This window comes from Ranitomeya imitator, chromosome 2 (genome assembly GCF_032444005.1).
Source record: "Ranitomeya imitator isolate aRanImi1 chromosome 2, aRanImi1.pri, whole genome shotgun sequence".
Lineage (NCBI taxonomy): Eukaryota > Metazoa > Chordata > Amphibia > Anura > Dendrobatidae > Ranitomeya > Ranitomeya imitator.
Genome location: NC_091283.1, coordinates 640,499,552 through 640,517,966, shown reverse-complemented (window position 1 = coordinate 640,517,966; position 18,415 = coordinate 640,499,552). Strand labels below are relative to the sequence as shown.

At 41.1% G+C, this 18,415-nt stretch overlaps 1 protein-coding gene across 2 annotated transcripts in view; it reads left to right on the top strand.

Moving 5' to 3' along the window:
* Positions 1-17,942, top strand: part of LOC138665356 (zinc finger protein 271-like) — a 43,490-nt gene extending 25,548 nt beyond the window's left edge. For both annotated transcript variants that reach the window (XM_069752760.1, XM_069752759.1), the window contains exons 3-8: positions 8,297-8,420; positions 8,545-8,636; positions 8,732-8,837; positions 9,184-9,281; positions 9,518-9,635; positions 13,828-17,942. In XM_069752760.1, coding sequence (XP_069608861.1) covers positions 8,336-8,420; positions 8,545-8,636; positions 8,732-8,837; positions 9,184-9,281; positions 9,518-9,635; positions 13,828-15,386 — 2,058 coding nt within the window. In that variant the 5' untranslated portion in view covers positions 8,297-8,335 and the 3' untranslated portion in view covers positions 15,387-17,942. The remainder of the gene's footprint in view (positions 1-8,296; positions 8,421-8,544; positions 8,637-8,731; positions 8,838-9,183; positions 9,282-9,517; positions 9,636-13,827) is intronic.
* Positions 17,943-18,415: the final 473 nt, after the last annotated feature.

Sequence of the window (18,415 nt, the reverse complement as noted above, 5' to 3'; positions counted from 1 at the left end):
CGTTCCATCTTGCGGCTTCGGGTTCAGCGCTCTATCCTCCCTAGCGGCTGCATGGATTGCTAGAGCAATGGTCTCCTGGCTGGAGACCTTACCTACCTCGATTCACACCAGTAACAACTGACCAATCAAATCCTTTGAGCGGGAGACTGACAAAGGATTGTATAAGGATTGTCCAGCACAGTCTAGATCTAAGGGATCTTGGTTCCAAACAGGGGAACGAAAGGTAAGATCAACCCTGGACCTCAAACTTCTAACAACCTTTCACATGGTCCTCCTTCTTTGGATGGAGTTCCTCCGCTCAGCCATTACTTTAACAGAAAAAGGTGCAGTTTTCGGCATCCATCGACATTCGGTGTGCTTACCCTCTGCAAAAATTCCTTCGCCTTTCCATTCGTCAACAGCATTTTCAAGTCACAACCTTGTCCTTCGGCCTTGCTTCCGCAGCCAGAGTGTTCGCATGGGTCATGGCGGATTTCATGTTTCTCTTGCACTCTAGAGGCATGCTCGTCCTGCCCTGTTTGGTCGACTGTCTAGCCGCCCTTCCAGGACCACGCTGAGTCGTCTATATCACTTGCGATTCTTCTCACCTGGGATGGCAGCTACACTTAGACAAGTTCTCATTTCCAGCCCAGCAGATATCCTTTTTGAGGAGGATCCTGCACACTTCTAGAAGTATGGTAATTCTTCCTCGAGACAAGGTCATGGCCCTTCAACAGGGAGCTCGCGCAAGGAGAGTTCTGAGGACTTGATTACTCACCCCCTCATTTCATTCGATTTGCTAGGAGAGTTCTGAGGAAAAATGGTGACGACAATGGAAGCGGTTCCCTTTGCTCCGCTCGTTTTCAGCAAGTCAAACAGACTTTCAGACAATAGTCTCTGAGCTCCTTCTTCATCCAGGGCCTTTCTCCCGGTTCAGTGGTTATTAGTAACTACCAATGCCAGTCTTCTTCTCCCTATCATTGTTCTGGAGATCCAAACAGTAGTCCTATAGCAGGTCCACTGCCTTCTGGCAGGTCACCCTATCCGAATTCAATTGGATAATGCCACGGCGGTGCCATACGTCAGTCATCTAGCAGGTACCCACGGTCAGGCGCCATGACCGAGGTACCTCACTTTCTCTGATGGGCGTCTATTATTCGGTGATCTCGGCAGTATATATCTCGGGAGTAGAACTCTGAACGGCAAAAAAATTCAGCCGTCAGGGTTCCGCCTCAAGTCAGTGGGAACTTCACCCCGAAGTCTTCCATCAGATCTGCCCTTACTGGAGCTCTCCAGTTGTAGGTGGGATGACATCCAGACTGAAGGCCAATGTACTCGAGTTCGTGGTTCGGCCTCGAGATCCAAGAGCCATCGCACTCCATGCTCTTGTTCTGCCGTGGTACCAGTTTCCATAACTCCCCTTCCACTACTTCCGAAACCCTTTCGGAAGCAGAAAGGGGCCCCAGTGATCCTCAGAGATCCGCACTGACCACGTCCGTTTTTTGTTTGCGGAGCTAGTATCTTCTCGCCTTATCGCAGCAAAACTGCAAGTAGGGACTTTCTCACAGGGAGTTTTCACACGTAGTTCTTCCCTATCGCATACCGTTAGATCATTGGGACCTTATTATTCCTTACATTAGGCTCCTTTTCATCCGGGCAGACTTTACTATCCGGGAAAGTCGCCCCTTTTTCCTCTGCGCTAGTCTCACTCTGACGAGTCTTCGGAGCTAGCTGCTCTGCTCTTTCAGACTTTTTTTCCCTTATTACCTTCAAGGCAAGGTTGTCCTCAGGCCATCCCCATCCCTTGTTACCAAGGTGATACTGTATTACCACTGTTATGAGGGCATAGTTCTTCCCTCATCTATTTTGGCACCAGTCCACAAAATGGAATGAGTTCCCCCATATTCTGGATGAAGTGAGTGCTCTGAGTAGGTACGTCTTGAGGACGGCGTCCTTCCGAAGGTTGGACGCTTTATTTGGGCTTCCTAACGGTAGAGGAAGGCTTCCTGACATTTTCAGGAAGGGTTTAGCCGTTTCATCGACCATGATAACATGGTGAATTCGTTTCACCATCCAGGAGTCCTTCCGTGCTAGATGTCAGCCTAGCTCCCTGTCTATCAAGGGTTCTAGGCACCGGCAAGGCACGCCTGCAAGCTTGCGGATTCGTCCAATCCGCATGCATTTTTGAAGCACTATAATTCCCACACTTCCACAGATGTGAGTCTGGGCAGGCGGACTCTGCAGGCCACGGTGGCGCACTTGTAAGTAGCGGTTACACAGGGCCTGATCTAGTGTTGTCCCCACCCAGGAACTGCTTTGGGACGTCCCATGGTCTGTGTCCCCAATGAGGCGAAGGAGAAATAGGGATTTTTGTGTACTCACCGTGAAATCCTTTTCTCCGAGCCATTCATTGGGGGACACAGCTCCCACCCTGTTATTAGCTTATGCTTGTTTTTTATAATCTGACATGCTATACTCTCATATATAATATGACATGCTATACGTTCATATATTGTTATTGATCTCCTACTGTTTTTGCACCGAACTGGTTAGCTGAGAGCCAGCAGGAGGGTGTATACTGCAGGGGAGGAGCTAACTTTCTTTATATCACTTAGTGTCAGCCTCCTAGTGGCAGCAGCATACACCCACGGTCTGTGTCCCCCAATGAATGGCTCGGAGAAAAGGATTTTACGGTGAGTACACAAAAATTCCTATTTCACATGTGTTACATAGTAACATAGTTAGTAAGGCCAAAAAAAGACATTTGTCCATCCAGTTCAGCCTATATTCCATCATAATAAATCCCCAGATCTACGTCCTTCTACAGAACCTAATAATTGTATGATACAATATTGTTCTGCTCCAGGAAGACATCCAGGCCTCTCTTGAACCCCTCGACTGAGTTCGCCATCACCACCTCCTCAGGCAAGCAATTCCAGATTCTCACTGCCCTAAAAGTAAAGAATCCTCTTCTATGTTGGTGGAAAAACCTTCTCTCCTCCAGACGCAAAGAATGCCCCCTTGTGCCCGTCACCTTCCTTGGTATAAACAGATCCTCAGCGAGATATTTGTATTGTCCCCTTATATACTTATACATGGTTATTAGATCGCCCCTCAGTTGTCTTTTTTCTAGACTAAATAATCCTAATTTCTCTAATCTATCTGGGTATTGTAGTTCTCCCATCCCCTTTATTAATTTTGTTGCCCTCCTTTGTACTCTCTCTAGTTCCATTATATCCTTCCTGAGCACCGGTGCCCAAAACTGGACACAGTACTCCATGTGCGGTCTAACTAGGGATTTGTACAGAGGCAGTATAATGCTCTCATCATGTGTATCCAGACCTCTTTTAATGCACCCCATGATCCTGTTTGCCTTGGCAGCTGCTGCCTGGCACTGGCTGCTCCAGGTAAGTTTATCATTAACTAGGATCCCCAAGTCCTTCTCCCTGTCAGATTTACCCAATGGTTTCCCATTCAGTGTGTAATGGTGATATTGATTCCTTCTTCCCATGTGTATAACCTTACATTTATAATTGTTAAACCTCATCTGCCACCTTTCAGCCCAAGTTTCCAACTTATCCAGATCCATCTGTAGCAGAATACTATCTTCTCTTGTATTAACTGCTTTACATAGTTTTGTATCATCTGCAAATATCGATATTTTAATGTGTAAACCTTCTACCAGATCATTAATGAATATGTTGAAGAGAACAGGTCCCAATACTGACCCCTGCGGTACCCCACTGGTCACAGCAACCCAGTTAGAGACTATACCATTTATAACCACCCTTTGCTTTCTATCACTAAGCCAGTTACTAACCCATTTACACACATTTTCCCCCAGACCAAGCATTCTCATTTTGTGTACCAACCTCTTGTGCGGCACGGTATCAAACGCTTTGGAAAAATCGAGATATACCACGTCCAATGACTCACCGTGGTCCAGCCTATAGCTTACCTCTTCATAAAAACTGATTAGATTGGTTTGACAGGAGCGATTTCTCATAAACCCATGCTGATATGGAGTTAAACAGTTATTCTCATTGAGATAATCCAGAATAACATCCCTCAGAAACCCTTCAAATATTTTACCAACAATAGAGGTTAGACTTACTGGCCTATAATTTCCAGGTTCACTTTTAGAGCCCTTTTTGAATATTGGCACCACATTTGCTATGCGCCAGTCCTTCGGAACAGACCCTGTCGCTATAGAGTCCCTAAAAATAAGAAATAATGGTTTATCTATTACATTACTTAGTTCTCTTAGTACTCGTGGGTGTATGCCATCCGGACCCGGAAATTTATCTATTTTAATCTTATTTAGCCGGTTCCGCACCTCTTCTTGGGTTAGATTGGTGACCCTTAATATAGGGTTTTCATTGTTTCTTGGGATTTCACCTAGCATTTCATTTTCCACCGTGAATACCGTGGAGAAGAAGGTGTTTAATATGTTAGCTTTTTCCTCGTCATCTACAACCATTCTTTCCTCACTATTTTTTAAGGGGCCTACATTTTCAGTTTTTATTCTTTTACTATTGATATAGTTGAAGAACAGTTTGGGATTAGTTTTACTCTCCTTAGCAATGTGCTTCTCTGTTTCCTTTTTGGCAGCTTTAATTAGTTTTTTAGATAAAGTATTTTTCTCCCTATAGTTTTTTAGAGCTTCAATGGTGCCATCCTGCTTTAGTAGTACAAACGCTTTCTTTTTACTGTTAATTGCCTGTCTTACTTCTTTGTTTAGCCACATTGGGTTTTTCCTATTTCTAGTCCTTTTATTCCCACAAGGTATAAACCGCTTACACTGCCTATTGAGGATGTTCTTAAACATTTCCCATTTATTATCTGTATTCTTATTTCTGAGGATATTGTCCCAGTCTACCAGATTAAGGGCATCTCTAAGCTGGTCAAACTTTGCCTTCCTAAAGTTCAGTGTTTTTGTGACTCCCTGACAAGTCCACCTAGTGAAAGACAGGTGAAACTGTACAATATTGTGGTCGCTATTTCCTAGATGCCCAACCACCTGCAGATTTGTTATTCTGTCAGGTCTATTAGATAGTATTAGGTCTAAAAGTGCTGCTCCTCTGGTTGGATTCTGCACCAATTGTGAAAGATAATTTTTCTTGGTTATTAGCAGAAACCTGTTGCCTTTATGGGTTTCACAGGTTTCTGTTTCCCAGTTAATATCCGGGTAGTTAAAGTCCCCCATAACCAGGACCTCATTATGGGTTGCAGCTTCATCTATGTGCTTTAGAAGTAGACTTTCCATGGTTTCTGTTATATTTGGGGGTTTGTAACAGACCCCAATGAGAATTTTGTTACCATTTTTCCCTCCATGAATTTCGACCCATATGGACTCGACATCCTCATTTCCTTCGCTAATATCCTCCCTTAAAGTGGACTTTAGACAAGACTTTACATAGAGACAAACCCCTCCTCGTCTCCGATTTTTACGATCCTTTCTAAACAGACTGTAACCCTGTAAGTTAACTGCCCAGTCATAGCTTTCATCTAACCATGTCTCGGTTATTCCCACTATGTCAAAGTTACCTGTAGATATTTGTGCTTCTAGTTCTTCCATCTTGTTTGTCAGGCTTCTGGCGTTTGCGAGCATGCAGTTTAGAGGATTTTGTTTTGTTCCAATCTCCTCGCTGTGGATTGTTTTAGAAATGTTCTTACCTCCCTTCTGAGTATGTTTTCCTGGATCTTCTTTGTTCAAGTCTAATGTTTTTCTTCCCGTCCTCTCTTCTTCTAGTTTAACGCCCTCCTGATGAGTGTAGCGAGTTGTTGCTTAGATCTTTTCCTCCCATTCTATAGATGTAATTTTCGTTTTTGTTGCCCAGATGTAGAATCTTGCATTTCTCCCTGTTAAATACCATTCTATTAGTCGCTGCCCATTGTTCAAGCTTATTATTATTATTATTTATTTATATAGCACCATTGATTCCATGATGCTGTACATGAGAAGGGGTTACATACAAGTTACAAATATCACATACAGTAAACAAACTAACAATGACGGACTGATACAGAGGGGCGAGGACCCTGCCCTTGCGGGCGTACATTCTACAGGATTATGGGGAAGGAGACAGTAGGTTGAGGGTTGCAGGAGCTCCGGTGTTGGTGCTAGATCCTTTAGATCCTCTAGATCCTTCTGAATCCCTTCCCTGACCTGTAATTTCCTGGCTCCATCTTCTTTCCTTTTTTGTCATGGGGACAACATTTGCCCTTCTCTAATCTTCTGGGACTTCTCCTGTTCTCCAGGATTTTTCAAAGATTCTGGCTAGTGGTTCTGCAATATCCTTTGCTAACTCTTTCAGTACCCTAGGATGTAAGTCATCTGGACCAGGAGATATAAATTAATTTAAATTACCTAAGTGTTCCCTCAACATCTCTCTGTTTATGGATAGTGTGGATTCTTTTATTCCTTTGATGGCACCATGAAAATCAGTTGATGGTATAATTGTTTTCTTAGAGAACACAGATACAAAAGAGGAATTTAAAAGTTCAGCCTTCTCAACATCATTTTTCACCACTTCACCCTTTTCAGCCTGTAAAAAGCCTATAGCATCTTTGACTTTTCTTTTGCTTTTGATATACCCCCAAAATCCTTTATTATTGCATTTGGTCTCCCTTGCAGTCCTCACTTCATTACTGGCTTTAGCTCTTCTAACTCTTGCCCTGCATTCCCTGCAGACAGCATTATTTTGTTTTTAGATATGCCCCCTCTTTCCATTTGATATTCATTTATTTTTTTAACTTTTTAGCATGTGATTCAGTTCTGTGTTCATCGATCCTGGTCTCTTTAAATGCTTCTAATTCTTCCTTTTTGGGATTGTTACAGCTTTTGCAGTGAGAATTTAATTTAACAAAATCTTCCATCCTTCTTGGACATTTCTGTCCTTTAGAACATCCAGCCATTGGACCTTTCCTACCCTCTTTCTGAGTCTATTAAAATCTGCCTTTCTGAAGTCCAACCTTAAAGTCTGAATCCTCTCTCTAGCTCATTGATCTCTATACATCAGTTAGCTGCTCACCTCTTTCCCCCTTCCTCTCAGCTCCTGACAAGCTGCTGTTATAAATATTGCAAAATCAACAGCGACCGGCATATGCAACTTACAGAGCAGTTCTTCAAATCGTGGCTCCGACGCTGCCTGCAGCTGTGTGTTTGTTCAAGTGCCCTGTGATCACTGTGTGTTAATACAGGGATAACTATGTAGACTCCAGAAAAAAAACACTAATGGCTGAATGTGTTACAACTGAACTTGGGCTGAGCTTTATAGTTCTACTAATGCTACTGCCCTGCTTCTCACCAGAGCTGTCACTCAAGGAGGAGAGCCCGCCCTGCTAGAAACCAGAAAGAGATGAGACTGCATAGCTCTGAGATGTTCAAGAGCCAAGTTGAGAATAACCCTTTAACTCAAGGTAAGGCTGAATTCAGTTGTCCATGTTTCACAATACCATTACCAGCCATGGGCTTCCTGACATGAACTGATTAGCCTCATAAATGTCTGTTAGTTTTCGGTCAGGAGACACATGGCCGGTCCGAGAATTGAAGTCTGTATACGGATCGTAGAACATGGATGTCTTAATTCAGCCTAATATGGAAATCCCACATCTTGGATCTTGCAAATCTGTGCAGAGGTTGTTCATAGATTGCGAGTCAGGATTACTTGTTATGTTATCTGTCACTTGATTGCTAATGCTAAAAAAAACCCTACCTGATATTCTTTGGTCACAGACAGCGATGCGCTCAGGTGGTGAGTCTGGATGACTCTGTGTCTGTTGCTTTATTGTTTCAACACCAAACCCATGTGCTGTATGTTTGTCACAAACAGAAGGTCCTGAAGGTATCAATAGGTAAATGGTGTCTGCAGTCTGTCCCACTCAGTACCACCCTGTCCTGTCACTATACAAAATATGCCTTGAAAAGGGCAACCCTGCAGGCTATTTCACATGAGATTAGTTACCCGATGTTTACCCTGGTTACCGGCATCGTTGGTCGCTGGAGAGCGGTCTGTGTGACAGCTCTCCAGCGACCAAACAGCGACGCTGCAGCGATCCGAATCGTTGTCGGTATCGCTGCAGCGTCGCTAAATGTGAAGGGGCCTTAACTCTTGTATGACATCCTAAACACATTTTAGCTGGCACAGTGACCAAAAGTTGAATATAGCAGATGCTTATCTGAAGGTTTTAGAACTTACCAACAAAATCATTGATCTACTGACTGGAGAAGTGAGTGCTGCCGGGAATAATGGGACATTATACAGTAACACAAGGGTTAATGTGTCTGGATGATGACTGTATAATTGTGTGTCAGGTTCCTATACGGTGTCAGGATATAACCATCTATTTCTCCATGGAGGAGTGGGAGTATATAGAAGGACACAAGGATCTGTACAAGGACACAGTTATGGAGAATCATCCACTTCACACAACTTCAGGTAAGAACATTTTGTAAATTATAAAGTTGCAGACAGTTTTGAAGGGTCATAGAGACCATAGATGCATCCATCATATAAGATGTATGGAATTGATTTATTCACGGTGTAGACTTGTTTCCTACAGATAAATCCAGTAAGGGAAATCCAGTAGATGAATTTCCTAATTCTCAGTATTCCCTGGACTATACAGCTGAAGATCTCTCACAGACTCATCAGGTACATCGAGCAGAGATCTCAACTGATTCTTAATATATTCTCAATAGCAGCCATGTACCTCTTATTGTCTATTGTTTTAAAAATGCATAATACAGCATGAAGGTTCCCTTATTATAAAAATAGAAGATTTCGATGATGAAGACGACACATGTTTTACGGACATGGAACATTCTTCTGATAACATCACTGATGACATCACTGGTAAGTGATAGAAAAATATACAGAACAGAATCTAATATTTCCAAAGATTCATATTTTAAGAACCAAAATGAGCAGTTATTGGCCTGGCCATAGATTGACAGGACATTTAACCAGTTAAGCAGCGATTGGTGGTAGTTAGCACAAAATCTGGCAAGATTTCTCTTCTCTAGAAGATATCAACTGTGAGGAGGAGATGAACAAGAAGGTGGCATTCTTGAGTTTAGATATGTCCTTATAGTTAGGCTTAATCAGACATTCAGGACAGGTCACAAGAGTCCCTTGTTCTTCCCAAATCTAGGAGAATCCGCTGTCACATGTACACCGGTTTCTTTTTTTGTTTTAACAGATGGATCCAGTAAGAGAGATCCACCGGAAACATGCTCCAGCCCGCTGTGTCCAAAAAATGATCTAGATGAAGATCTTAATGCTTTGGAGGATCATCAGGTGCTTACTTCTGGGGTCTTACTTGAAATAATCTGTAGAGCATCTATGTAGGCCTTTTGGTCAGTCCTAGTTCAATACATCTGACGTGATAATCCTAATCTTTGGATGAGAAGGGGTGGCATTGTTTAGAGATGGCGAAAATTTTGTCTGTTTATTGCTTGTAACTAGTTGTTTTAAAGTGTTTGACTATTCTGTTGTTATATAATCTGTACTTTGTCTTTTACGCTTTGAATCAGGGTGATGATTTGCTTAATATTAAAGTTGAAGTTGTCGATGAAGAAGAAGACATGTGTTGTATAGCTGATCCTCAGTGTAAAGAAGAGGAAGAAGAAATTCCTGTATTTATTGATATAGGTGAGATATCAAGTAATTTTAAGTTAGGAGGAAAGTATTTCCTTTCCCATATCACACTGCCAATTTAAAATAGTAAAGAGAGACTGGCACACAAGAGGTCAAATCTTGAGCGAGTCGTAATACTAGGCACTGCCACTACTAAAAGTATGGCGCTTTCAATAGCAGGTCAGATGGGATGCCAAGAATTGGACCCAGTGATCTGATATTTATTGTTCATGCATGTGATGGGCCATGCTGAAGTACTGTTAAAATAATAGTGTAACTCCATCAACCCTGCATGATTCTTCTCCCTCCCCCTGACAGGGACGCCGACATGCTCACATCACAGCTGCTCTGCTGTTCCTCCTGCTGTGGCTTCTGCCACAGCTCCAAGGCCCCAGAGTCTGCACACACCGCGCAGGTCTCCTGGCAACGCCCTTAGGGCAGGCGCGCGTTCCCCAGACCAGCATTCCGGAAGTGTCCCTAGCCTAATGCTGGGAGGCATCATATGTATTTAACGCACCCTCCCCTGTAGGGAGGTGCCTGAGCAACTTTAGTGTCTAGTTTGTCTTCAAACCTTCCAGTCCATTGTTGGGTCACCATCCTGTCTAAACCAGCCATTCTGCCTGAACCAGTACATGTGATCCTGAAGCCATTCTGTCTAAACCAGTATCTGTGATACTGAACTGGCAGTACCTGTCCAATCTGAACAGCACCTGTATCCTTTCTGCCAGTGATCTTGCCCTTGTCCAGCCTGACTCTCCAAGTCCGTACCTGCATTACTAACCCTTGAAGTCAGCTGCTACAGTACCAGGGACTGCCCTAGAGTGGTACCTGCAGCTCAAGCCTGACCTCACCATCAGAGGCTCTAGTGAAGACCAGGTAGCTGCCTAGTTATGCCCTTCTAGGGTAAGCCCTGCCCGTGGCGCAGTGGATCCACACATACCAGCGTGACAAATAGTAATGTTAAAGACACAATGGAGTATGAAAAGTCCATAAATACAGTGGGTACAGAAATTATTCAGACCCTTTTAAATGTTTCAGTCTTTGTTTCATTGCAGCCATTTGGTAAATTCAAAAAAGTTCATTTGTTTTCTCATTAATGTACAGTCTGCAGCCCATCTTGACTGAAAAAACACCCAGAAATATTGAATTTTTTGCAAATTTATTTAAAAAGAAAAACCAAAATATCACATGGTCATGGACCCTTTGCTAGGAAGACTTCTGATGGTCCCAAACTTCTTCCATTTAAGGACTATGGAGGCCACTGTGCTCTTAGGAACCTTGAGTACTGCAGAAATTCTTTTGTAACTTTGGCCAAATGTGTGCCTTGCCACGATTCAGTTTCTGAGCTCCTTGGCCAGGCGTGATTTTTATCTCCTTCCGGTGGTACTTTCAGATAACATTCATTTAGTGATATGACCTCCAACTTCTTTCTTCCTGCTATAGTCCATCCAAAGCACAGAGTTCAGAGATTTATTTTCTGTGCTTTTAGCCTTCTAATCAAGTACATTCCTGCATGCAGTGTGTTCTAACAATGATGTCATGGGGAAAGTGGCCTGTGATCCTAGGCAAGTTTTACAAGGATTAGAAAGAGCAGAGACCATAGAGGTGGTTCACCGAGAAGAATATTAATCCTATAAATTAGTAACTTTGGCCAGAGAGGATGGATCTGGGTGTTCCAGAGTACTAGATTACATTAGAATAAATTAATATGTTATATATTCTTATAGGCTGTGTGGTGTCAGTGCCTGTAACATTATTTACTGTGATGTCACAGACTGCAGAAAAGTCTTAGTATAGCATATACTGAATGAACTGTGAGGAGTATTAGGAGGGAGAAATTGTATCCATCTTGGGACTGTGTAGGAGTCTCAGGATGGTGCTCTGTGGGTTAGGTAGAGTAGGCAGGCACTGAGGGTGGGAATGTGATAGCTGTAGGTTGGATACACAAGCCAGAGCGCACTACTATTTGGGACATATACCCCAGAGATACAGTGGGAGTGTTCAGAATATAAACAATAAGTGACAACCAGGATGGCTGAAAAGTAGATATGGGAAAATAAAGATAATAGGGGAGTTTGTGGAATCATTATGGAGTGCAAAATAATTTTTTTGCTTTTTTTTTTCTTGTTTTATTTTGTGCTTAGAAAATCCTTTAAATGGGGGTCCAAACTATGCTTTCTCTGATGCTACAAGCAAAGGCGGCCTAGGTTACCGTCCACTATTATTATATAATATTTTTGCTATAATGAAATTAAAAAGTCCTCTATTCTTGAGAATTTTTAATAACAAGTTTCAAATCTGCGTAGTTTTACAAACACATTGCATTTTTTTTTATTATATAAGACCCTGAGATTAACTGTTGAAAAGCAAATTGGTTAAAAAAAACTCGGTTGCTTATGCTGAAAAAACTAGTGTATAAGAGTATGGAATGATACATTAAAAATTCAGCAAATCATGGTTGCAATGTTAAGGAGTTAAAGCTAGAATCTTAGAGAGTTAGTTGACAAGATTAGTGCACACTGGTTGTTGTAGTAAGTTAGAAAATATAGGAAAGTTAACATTGGGCCATTGTGATTGTAGAGTTTGGGTAAAGAGTGGGGATCATGAGGTTTAGAGTGGCTTAACCCCCGATGCTATTTTCGTTTTTGTGTTTTTGTTTTTTGCTCCCCTTCTTCCCAGAGTTATAACTTTTTTATTTTTCGGTCAGTAGGGCCATGTAATGGCTTTTTGCGGGACAAGTTGTACTTTTGAATGGCATCATTGCTTTTAACATATCGTCTACTGAAAAATGGGAAAACATTCCAAGTGCAGTGAAATTGAAAAAAAAAGTTCAATCCCACAGTTGTGTTTTTTTACATTGTTCATTAAATGCTAAAACTGACCAGCCATTATGATTCTCCGGGTCATTAAGAGTTCATAGACACCAAACATGTCTAGGTTCTTTTTTTTATCTAAGTGGTGAAAAAAATTCCAAAGTTTGTTTAAAAAAAAACAAAAATTGTGCCATTTTACGATACTCATAGCCTTTCCATTTTTTGTGATCTGGGGTCGTGTGAGGGCTTATTTTTTGCATGCTGAGCTGACATTTTTAATGATACAATTTTGGTGCAGATACGTTCTTTTAATCGCCCGTTATTGCATTTTAATGCAATGTTTTGGTGACCTAAAAAAGTAATTATGGAGTTTTGACTTTTTTTCTCGTTATGCCGTTCAGCAATCGATTCTTTTTTTACATTGATGGATTGAGTGATTCTGAATGCAGCAATACCAAATATGTATATATTTGATTTTTTTTTTAATTGTTTTATTTTAAATGGGGCGAAGGGGGGGGGGGGGGGGTGATTTGAGCTTTTATGTACAGTAGGAAAGAGGCAGAGGGAGATGATGGATCACCCAGCAAACACTGGAGCAATCTGACAGGTCACAACCAACAGAAGGCAACCTGTGCGACACCGAGAAGAGCAGAAAACAGCGGCTAGTAATTGTAATACTGCTACCAGGGAACTTACATTAGTGACACCACTCCAGCGGTGAAATTTAATAAGCAAAACGCTGGAGTGGTGCTTTAAGATCACTATGCCAATGAATGATCAGATGCCAATGAATAACAGAATATAACATTTTGGTACACGGTGCACCCTTGGAAAACAATTGGATACCTTATTGTGTATTTCAATACATTTGTTTAAAGCGAACCTAGCACCAGGTTTGGCCGATATAAGATACGGCCACCGCCTTGCAGGACTTATCTACAGCATTCTGTAATGCTGTAGATAAGCCTCCAATCCAACCTGAAAGATAAGAAAAATAAGTTTTATTATGCTCACCCGGAGGGCAGACCGGTCCGATGGGTGTCGCGGGTCCGGCGGCTCCCATCTTCTTATGATCGCCTCCCTCCTGCTTGCTCCATGGCTCCCCGGCATTGCGCTCCTGCGCAGGCATACTTATTTGCCCTGTTAAGGGCAGAGCAAAGTACTGCAATGCACAGGTACTGGGCCTCTCTGACCTTTCCGGTGCCTGCGCACTGCAGTACTTTCCTCTGCCTTCAACAGGGCAGATAAGTCCTCTATAGCCCTTTGTTTTCAAACCGAAAATTCTTGACCTGCCTCTTGAATGCACCATCCACTCTAGGGGAAAAACATCTCAACTGTAATGTAAAGAAATAGCTTCAGTTTAACTAAAGAAACATTTTTCTTTTCTCCCACAGATGGTCACAGCAAAGATCAATTTTTATCCCCTGGTTGTGTTGAAGATACAGATATTACTCAAAATTCTACGGAAAGAAATACATTTTCATGCATGGAATGTGGGAAATGGTTTGTACACAAATTAGATCTGGTTAAGCATCAAGAAATTCACAATGGAAAAAAACCATTTTTGTGTCCGGACTGTGGGAAAGGCTTTGCCAGAAAAGCAAATTTAGTTCAGCACCAGAGAACACACACTGGGGAGAAGCCATTTTTATGTTCTCTTTGTGGGAAATGCTTCAGCCAGAAGTCAGGACTCCTAGGGCATCAAAAAACCCACACGGGTGAAAAACCATTTTCATGTTCAAAATGTAGCAAATGCTTCACCCAGAAGTCATGTCTTATTGAACATCAGAAAATTCATACCGGGGAGAGGCCATTTTCATGTTCAAACTGTGAAAAAAGTTTTATCCATAAATCAGATCTTGTGAGACATTACAGAATTCATACAGGAGAAAGGCCATTTTCATGCACTGAGTGTGGAAAATGTTTTACCCAGAAGCAAGATCTTGCTAAACATGAAAAAATTCACTCAGGGGAGAAGCCATTCTCCTGTTTGGATTGTAGAAGATGTTTTACTCTAAAATCTGATCTTGTTAAACATCAGAGAATACACACAGGAGAGAAACTGTTTTCTTGTTCAGACTGTGGAAAATGCTATACCCAGAAATCAGGGCTTGTTGACCATCAGAAAATGCACACCGGGGAGAAGCCATTTTCATGTTTGGACTGCGGTAAACGATTTACAAAGAAATCAAGTCTTGTGGATCATCAGAGAACGCACACAGGGAAACCATTTTCTTGTTTGGAATGTGGGAAAACTTTTAATAGAAAATCATCTCTTGTTGAACATCAGATACTTCACACAGGGGAGAAGCCCTACAAATGTTTGGAATGTGAGAAAGGTTTTAATCAAAAGTGGGGTCTTGTTGAGCATCAAAAAATTCATAGAGGAGAGAAGCCCTTTTCATGTTTGGAATGTGGGAAATGTTTTACCCAGAAGTCAGGTCTTGTTGACCATCAAAAAACTCACACAGGAGAGAAGCCATATTCATGTTTGGATTGTAGTAAATGTTTTACCCGGAAATCAGTTCTTGCAGAGCATCAGAGAATTCACACAGGGGAGAAGCCTTTTTCATGTCTAGAATGCGGAAAATGTTTTTCAAAAAAATCAGTTTTTGTTGACCATCAAAAAATTCACACGACAACAAAACGGTTTTCATGTTTAGAATGTGGAAGAGGTTTTAACAGGAAATTAGATCTTATTGAACATCAAAGGAGTCACACAGGGGAGAAGCCGCTTGTATGTTTGGAATGTGGCAAGTGTTTTTCAAAGAAATCAGTTCTTGTTGACCACAAGAAAATTCACACCAGAATGAAGCATTTTTCCTGTTTGGAATGTGGAAAGATTTTTTCAAACAAATCTGTTTTTGCCGAACATCAGAGAATACACATAGAGGAGAAACCAGTCCTTTGTCAAAATCCAGAAAACGATACGAGCAATGATCAAACTATTTAGGACATTAGACTCTTTGGCACAATCAGGCATCTTAAAGTTTCTGAACTTTAGATTGTCATTGAATTTCCTTTCCTTGATCTTCCACTATAAAATTGAATTTTTGTTAGTTCAGTGGTGGCTAGAATCAAAGAACGCATAGGGAATCAAAAAGAGCCTAACTGTGTTTCGAAGTGGTGACACTTTGCCTTCTGATCAAATAACCAGGAAATTGCCATCATTTTGCTGTGTGTCCTGGAGATTTTTTTCTGTAATTGAGAGAGTTTTGTTACAACACAGGTAACAATTGCTATTCTGTGTGCACTCCATTAATCGAGCAGTACAAGACTCGGCACTGCCTACAATATAATTGATAGTCCATGGAGAAAATGTTAACACTAATATGTCAAAAACAATTTGCTAATGACTATCCAATGGGGAAAACATTTTGCAATTTTTGTTACAATTTGATAGATCAGACAGCTCGTCTGTTAGACAATTTGCTGACGTTTTCCACACGCTAGTTAAGATTTATATTACTCTTATTATGCCCAAAATTTGTCTATAAATTGCCCTCAGCTTGGTCTTCATAGAATGCTGTTGCATTGGTCCCAATACTGAATTCTGAAGTGCTATTATCCAAGTGGCTTCAGCATTTAATAATGAATAACTTGCCTTATTAAGGCATCACCAATACAGGAACATTTCAGCCCCTAATACTGGTCTGAGTCCAGGTAATACAGTAATATACAGCCCTCCTATTTATCCATATAGTGACCAAGCCTAATGAGACTTATCACTTGGTGATAATACTTTAGAAATGTTTCTTTCAGCATATCACAGTGTTCTGAAATCAGTGTTTTATTTTTGACACATTGTACTTTATTTGCAAATGTATGTGAATATGTTGTGTTTGTGTTTTTCTTTAAACAAAAAATCAGAAATTTGACAATTTGTTTGAAAAAATTTACAATTTTCAAACTTTGAATGTTTATACCCTTAAAGGGAATCTGTTGCCTTCAAAACGGAAATTAAACCATTAATACAAGGGGAGTTTGCCCCTATAAAAATACCTGTTGTACAGATTTGACTTATTTTATGTTAAAACAATTTTATTATATATGTAAATTCGGGGACTTCAGGACACGCTTGGTGTGACAAAATGCTCAGCATACTATTCCGCTTCCCTCAATTGCGATCCTCCACCCTCCTATCATATTTGTCATAATTTACGCAACAAAAGTTGCTTAACTTATTCCACAAATGTACACTAGCCCACAAATAGCATACATTTCTGGCCGAGTCGCATGCAGAGTATTAGGCGCTCCTGATTTATTAGTGTATCAGGTCAGTGTACTTCAGCAAGCACGTTATTAAGACTGGCTCTACGGCATTCTCAATGAATCGCCCCCATATTGTGCTGCTGCACACTTTGGTTTGTCTTTAAACCAGATAGTCATACTACACATAAAAAGTTAACAAATAGCATTTACCATCAATTTTCAAACACACTTTTAGTTTGTTAGGATGTTAGAAAGGTTAAAAGCTTAGCACGGTTTTTCTTTTTTTTTTTTCTTAGAAATGTGGAAATCTTATTTTTTAGGGACCTATTCATTTTTTAAGTGACTTTGACTGGCCAAAAAATTGGAAAACTCCCAAAAGTAATATTTTAAATATACAACACCCCTCAATCCATGGATGTACATAGCAATGATGGGGCCTCTTCGTAAAAGTACAAATTTTTGAAACATTCCAATTTATTCAGTATTGAATATGAGTGCCACACACAGAAAAACACGCACTTATGCTTTAACATGCCAGGCCACGTGTTGCTCTTGGTACTGTGAGCAGCTGGCATGACCTAAACATTCTTTTAAAGCCTGCAGCGTCTCCAGACTTGTCTCCCATCAAGCACATCTGGTCTTCCATCAAGCAAATTTGGGATGTCCTTGGTCAGCAGTACAAAATCAGCTGCCAGCAGCCGATCTTGATGACTTCCGTGCCCAAATGCATTCAGCGTGGCAGGACATTCTGAAGACAACAGTTTTTCTCATCGTATTAAATTGCCTTAATCATTTAGACAGCATGGAAATAAACAAGTTTGCAATTGACTTGCATTTTTCTGCTGTCATTCTCTTGCAATGACAGCTTTTATCTTTTATAGTGTACAGCTCGTTTCCATGGATCTCGGTCACAAGAGTGCACCACAGTTACAGTACAGGAAAGGAGTTAATTCCTAACATCACAGTCAACTCCATTGATTTCTAAAAATCCGTTAGCTGTTTAGCCCCCTCCCTCTCAGCTCTTGACAGGTCTGTTATCAGATTGGCAAAGACTCAGATTTATAATAGCGGTCAAAATGTTGCTGCTGTTTCTCTGTAGCATAATAAAGCAAGTAGCTCATACCATGTTTGGCATTCCTGCTTCTATGTGGTATTGAAGCTTGAAGGTGTCTGAAACACAACTATTAATACGCTGATAAAAGGTTAAAGAGAATCTCATTAGGACCAATTCTCGTAAACCGTCTATGTGGGTATGTAAGTCATAGGAAACTGAATAAAATGATATTTTTATATGTGATTCAAAGTCTTATTCCAGAGATATCCTTTTCTTATATGTACATGAGCTGATGAGATCTATAGCCAAGACACTGATCTGCAGGAGAATCTGCCTCCAGAGATTATTTTTAATAGACTGGTGAGTTACCAGTGTGAGACCTGTAACTAACACAGCACAGGAGAACTGAACTTAGTCTTCTTACAAACTGATTAGCTGCAGCTCTACAGTATTGCAACCCTGTCTGCCTGTGAGATGGAAGCTAAAGCACCGAGAGGCCTGCAGATGTTAGTTCTAATCACACACAGCTCTGCAGTGAGATCAGACTGTCAGTCATTATATTCCAGCACAAAAATGGAACAGCATCTGGTCCAGGTGATGAAAAAAATCACAATACCTTTATTCTGCCTTGATGCAACATTTTGACCTAAAAAGGTCTGTGTCAAGCTTGTCTACAACCCACAGAAGTTGTTCAGGTAGTGCAGCTGGAAATCCAC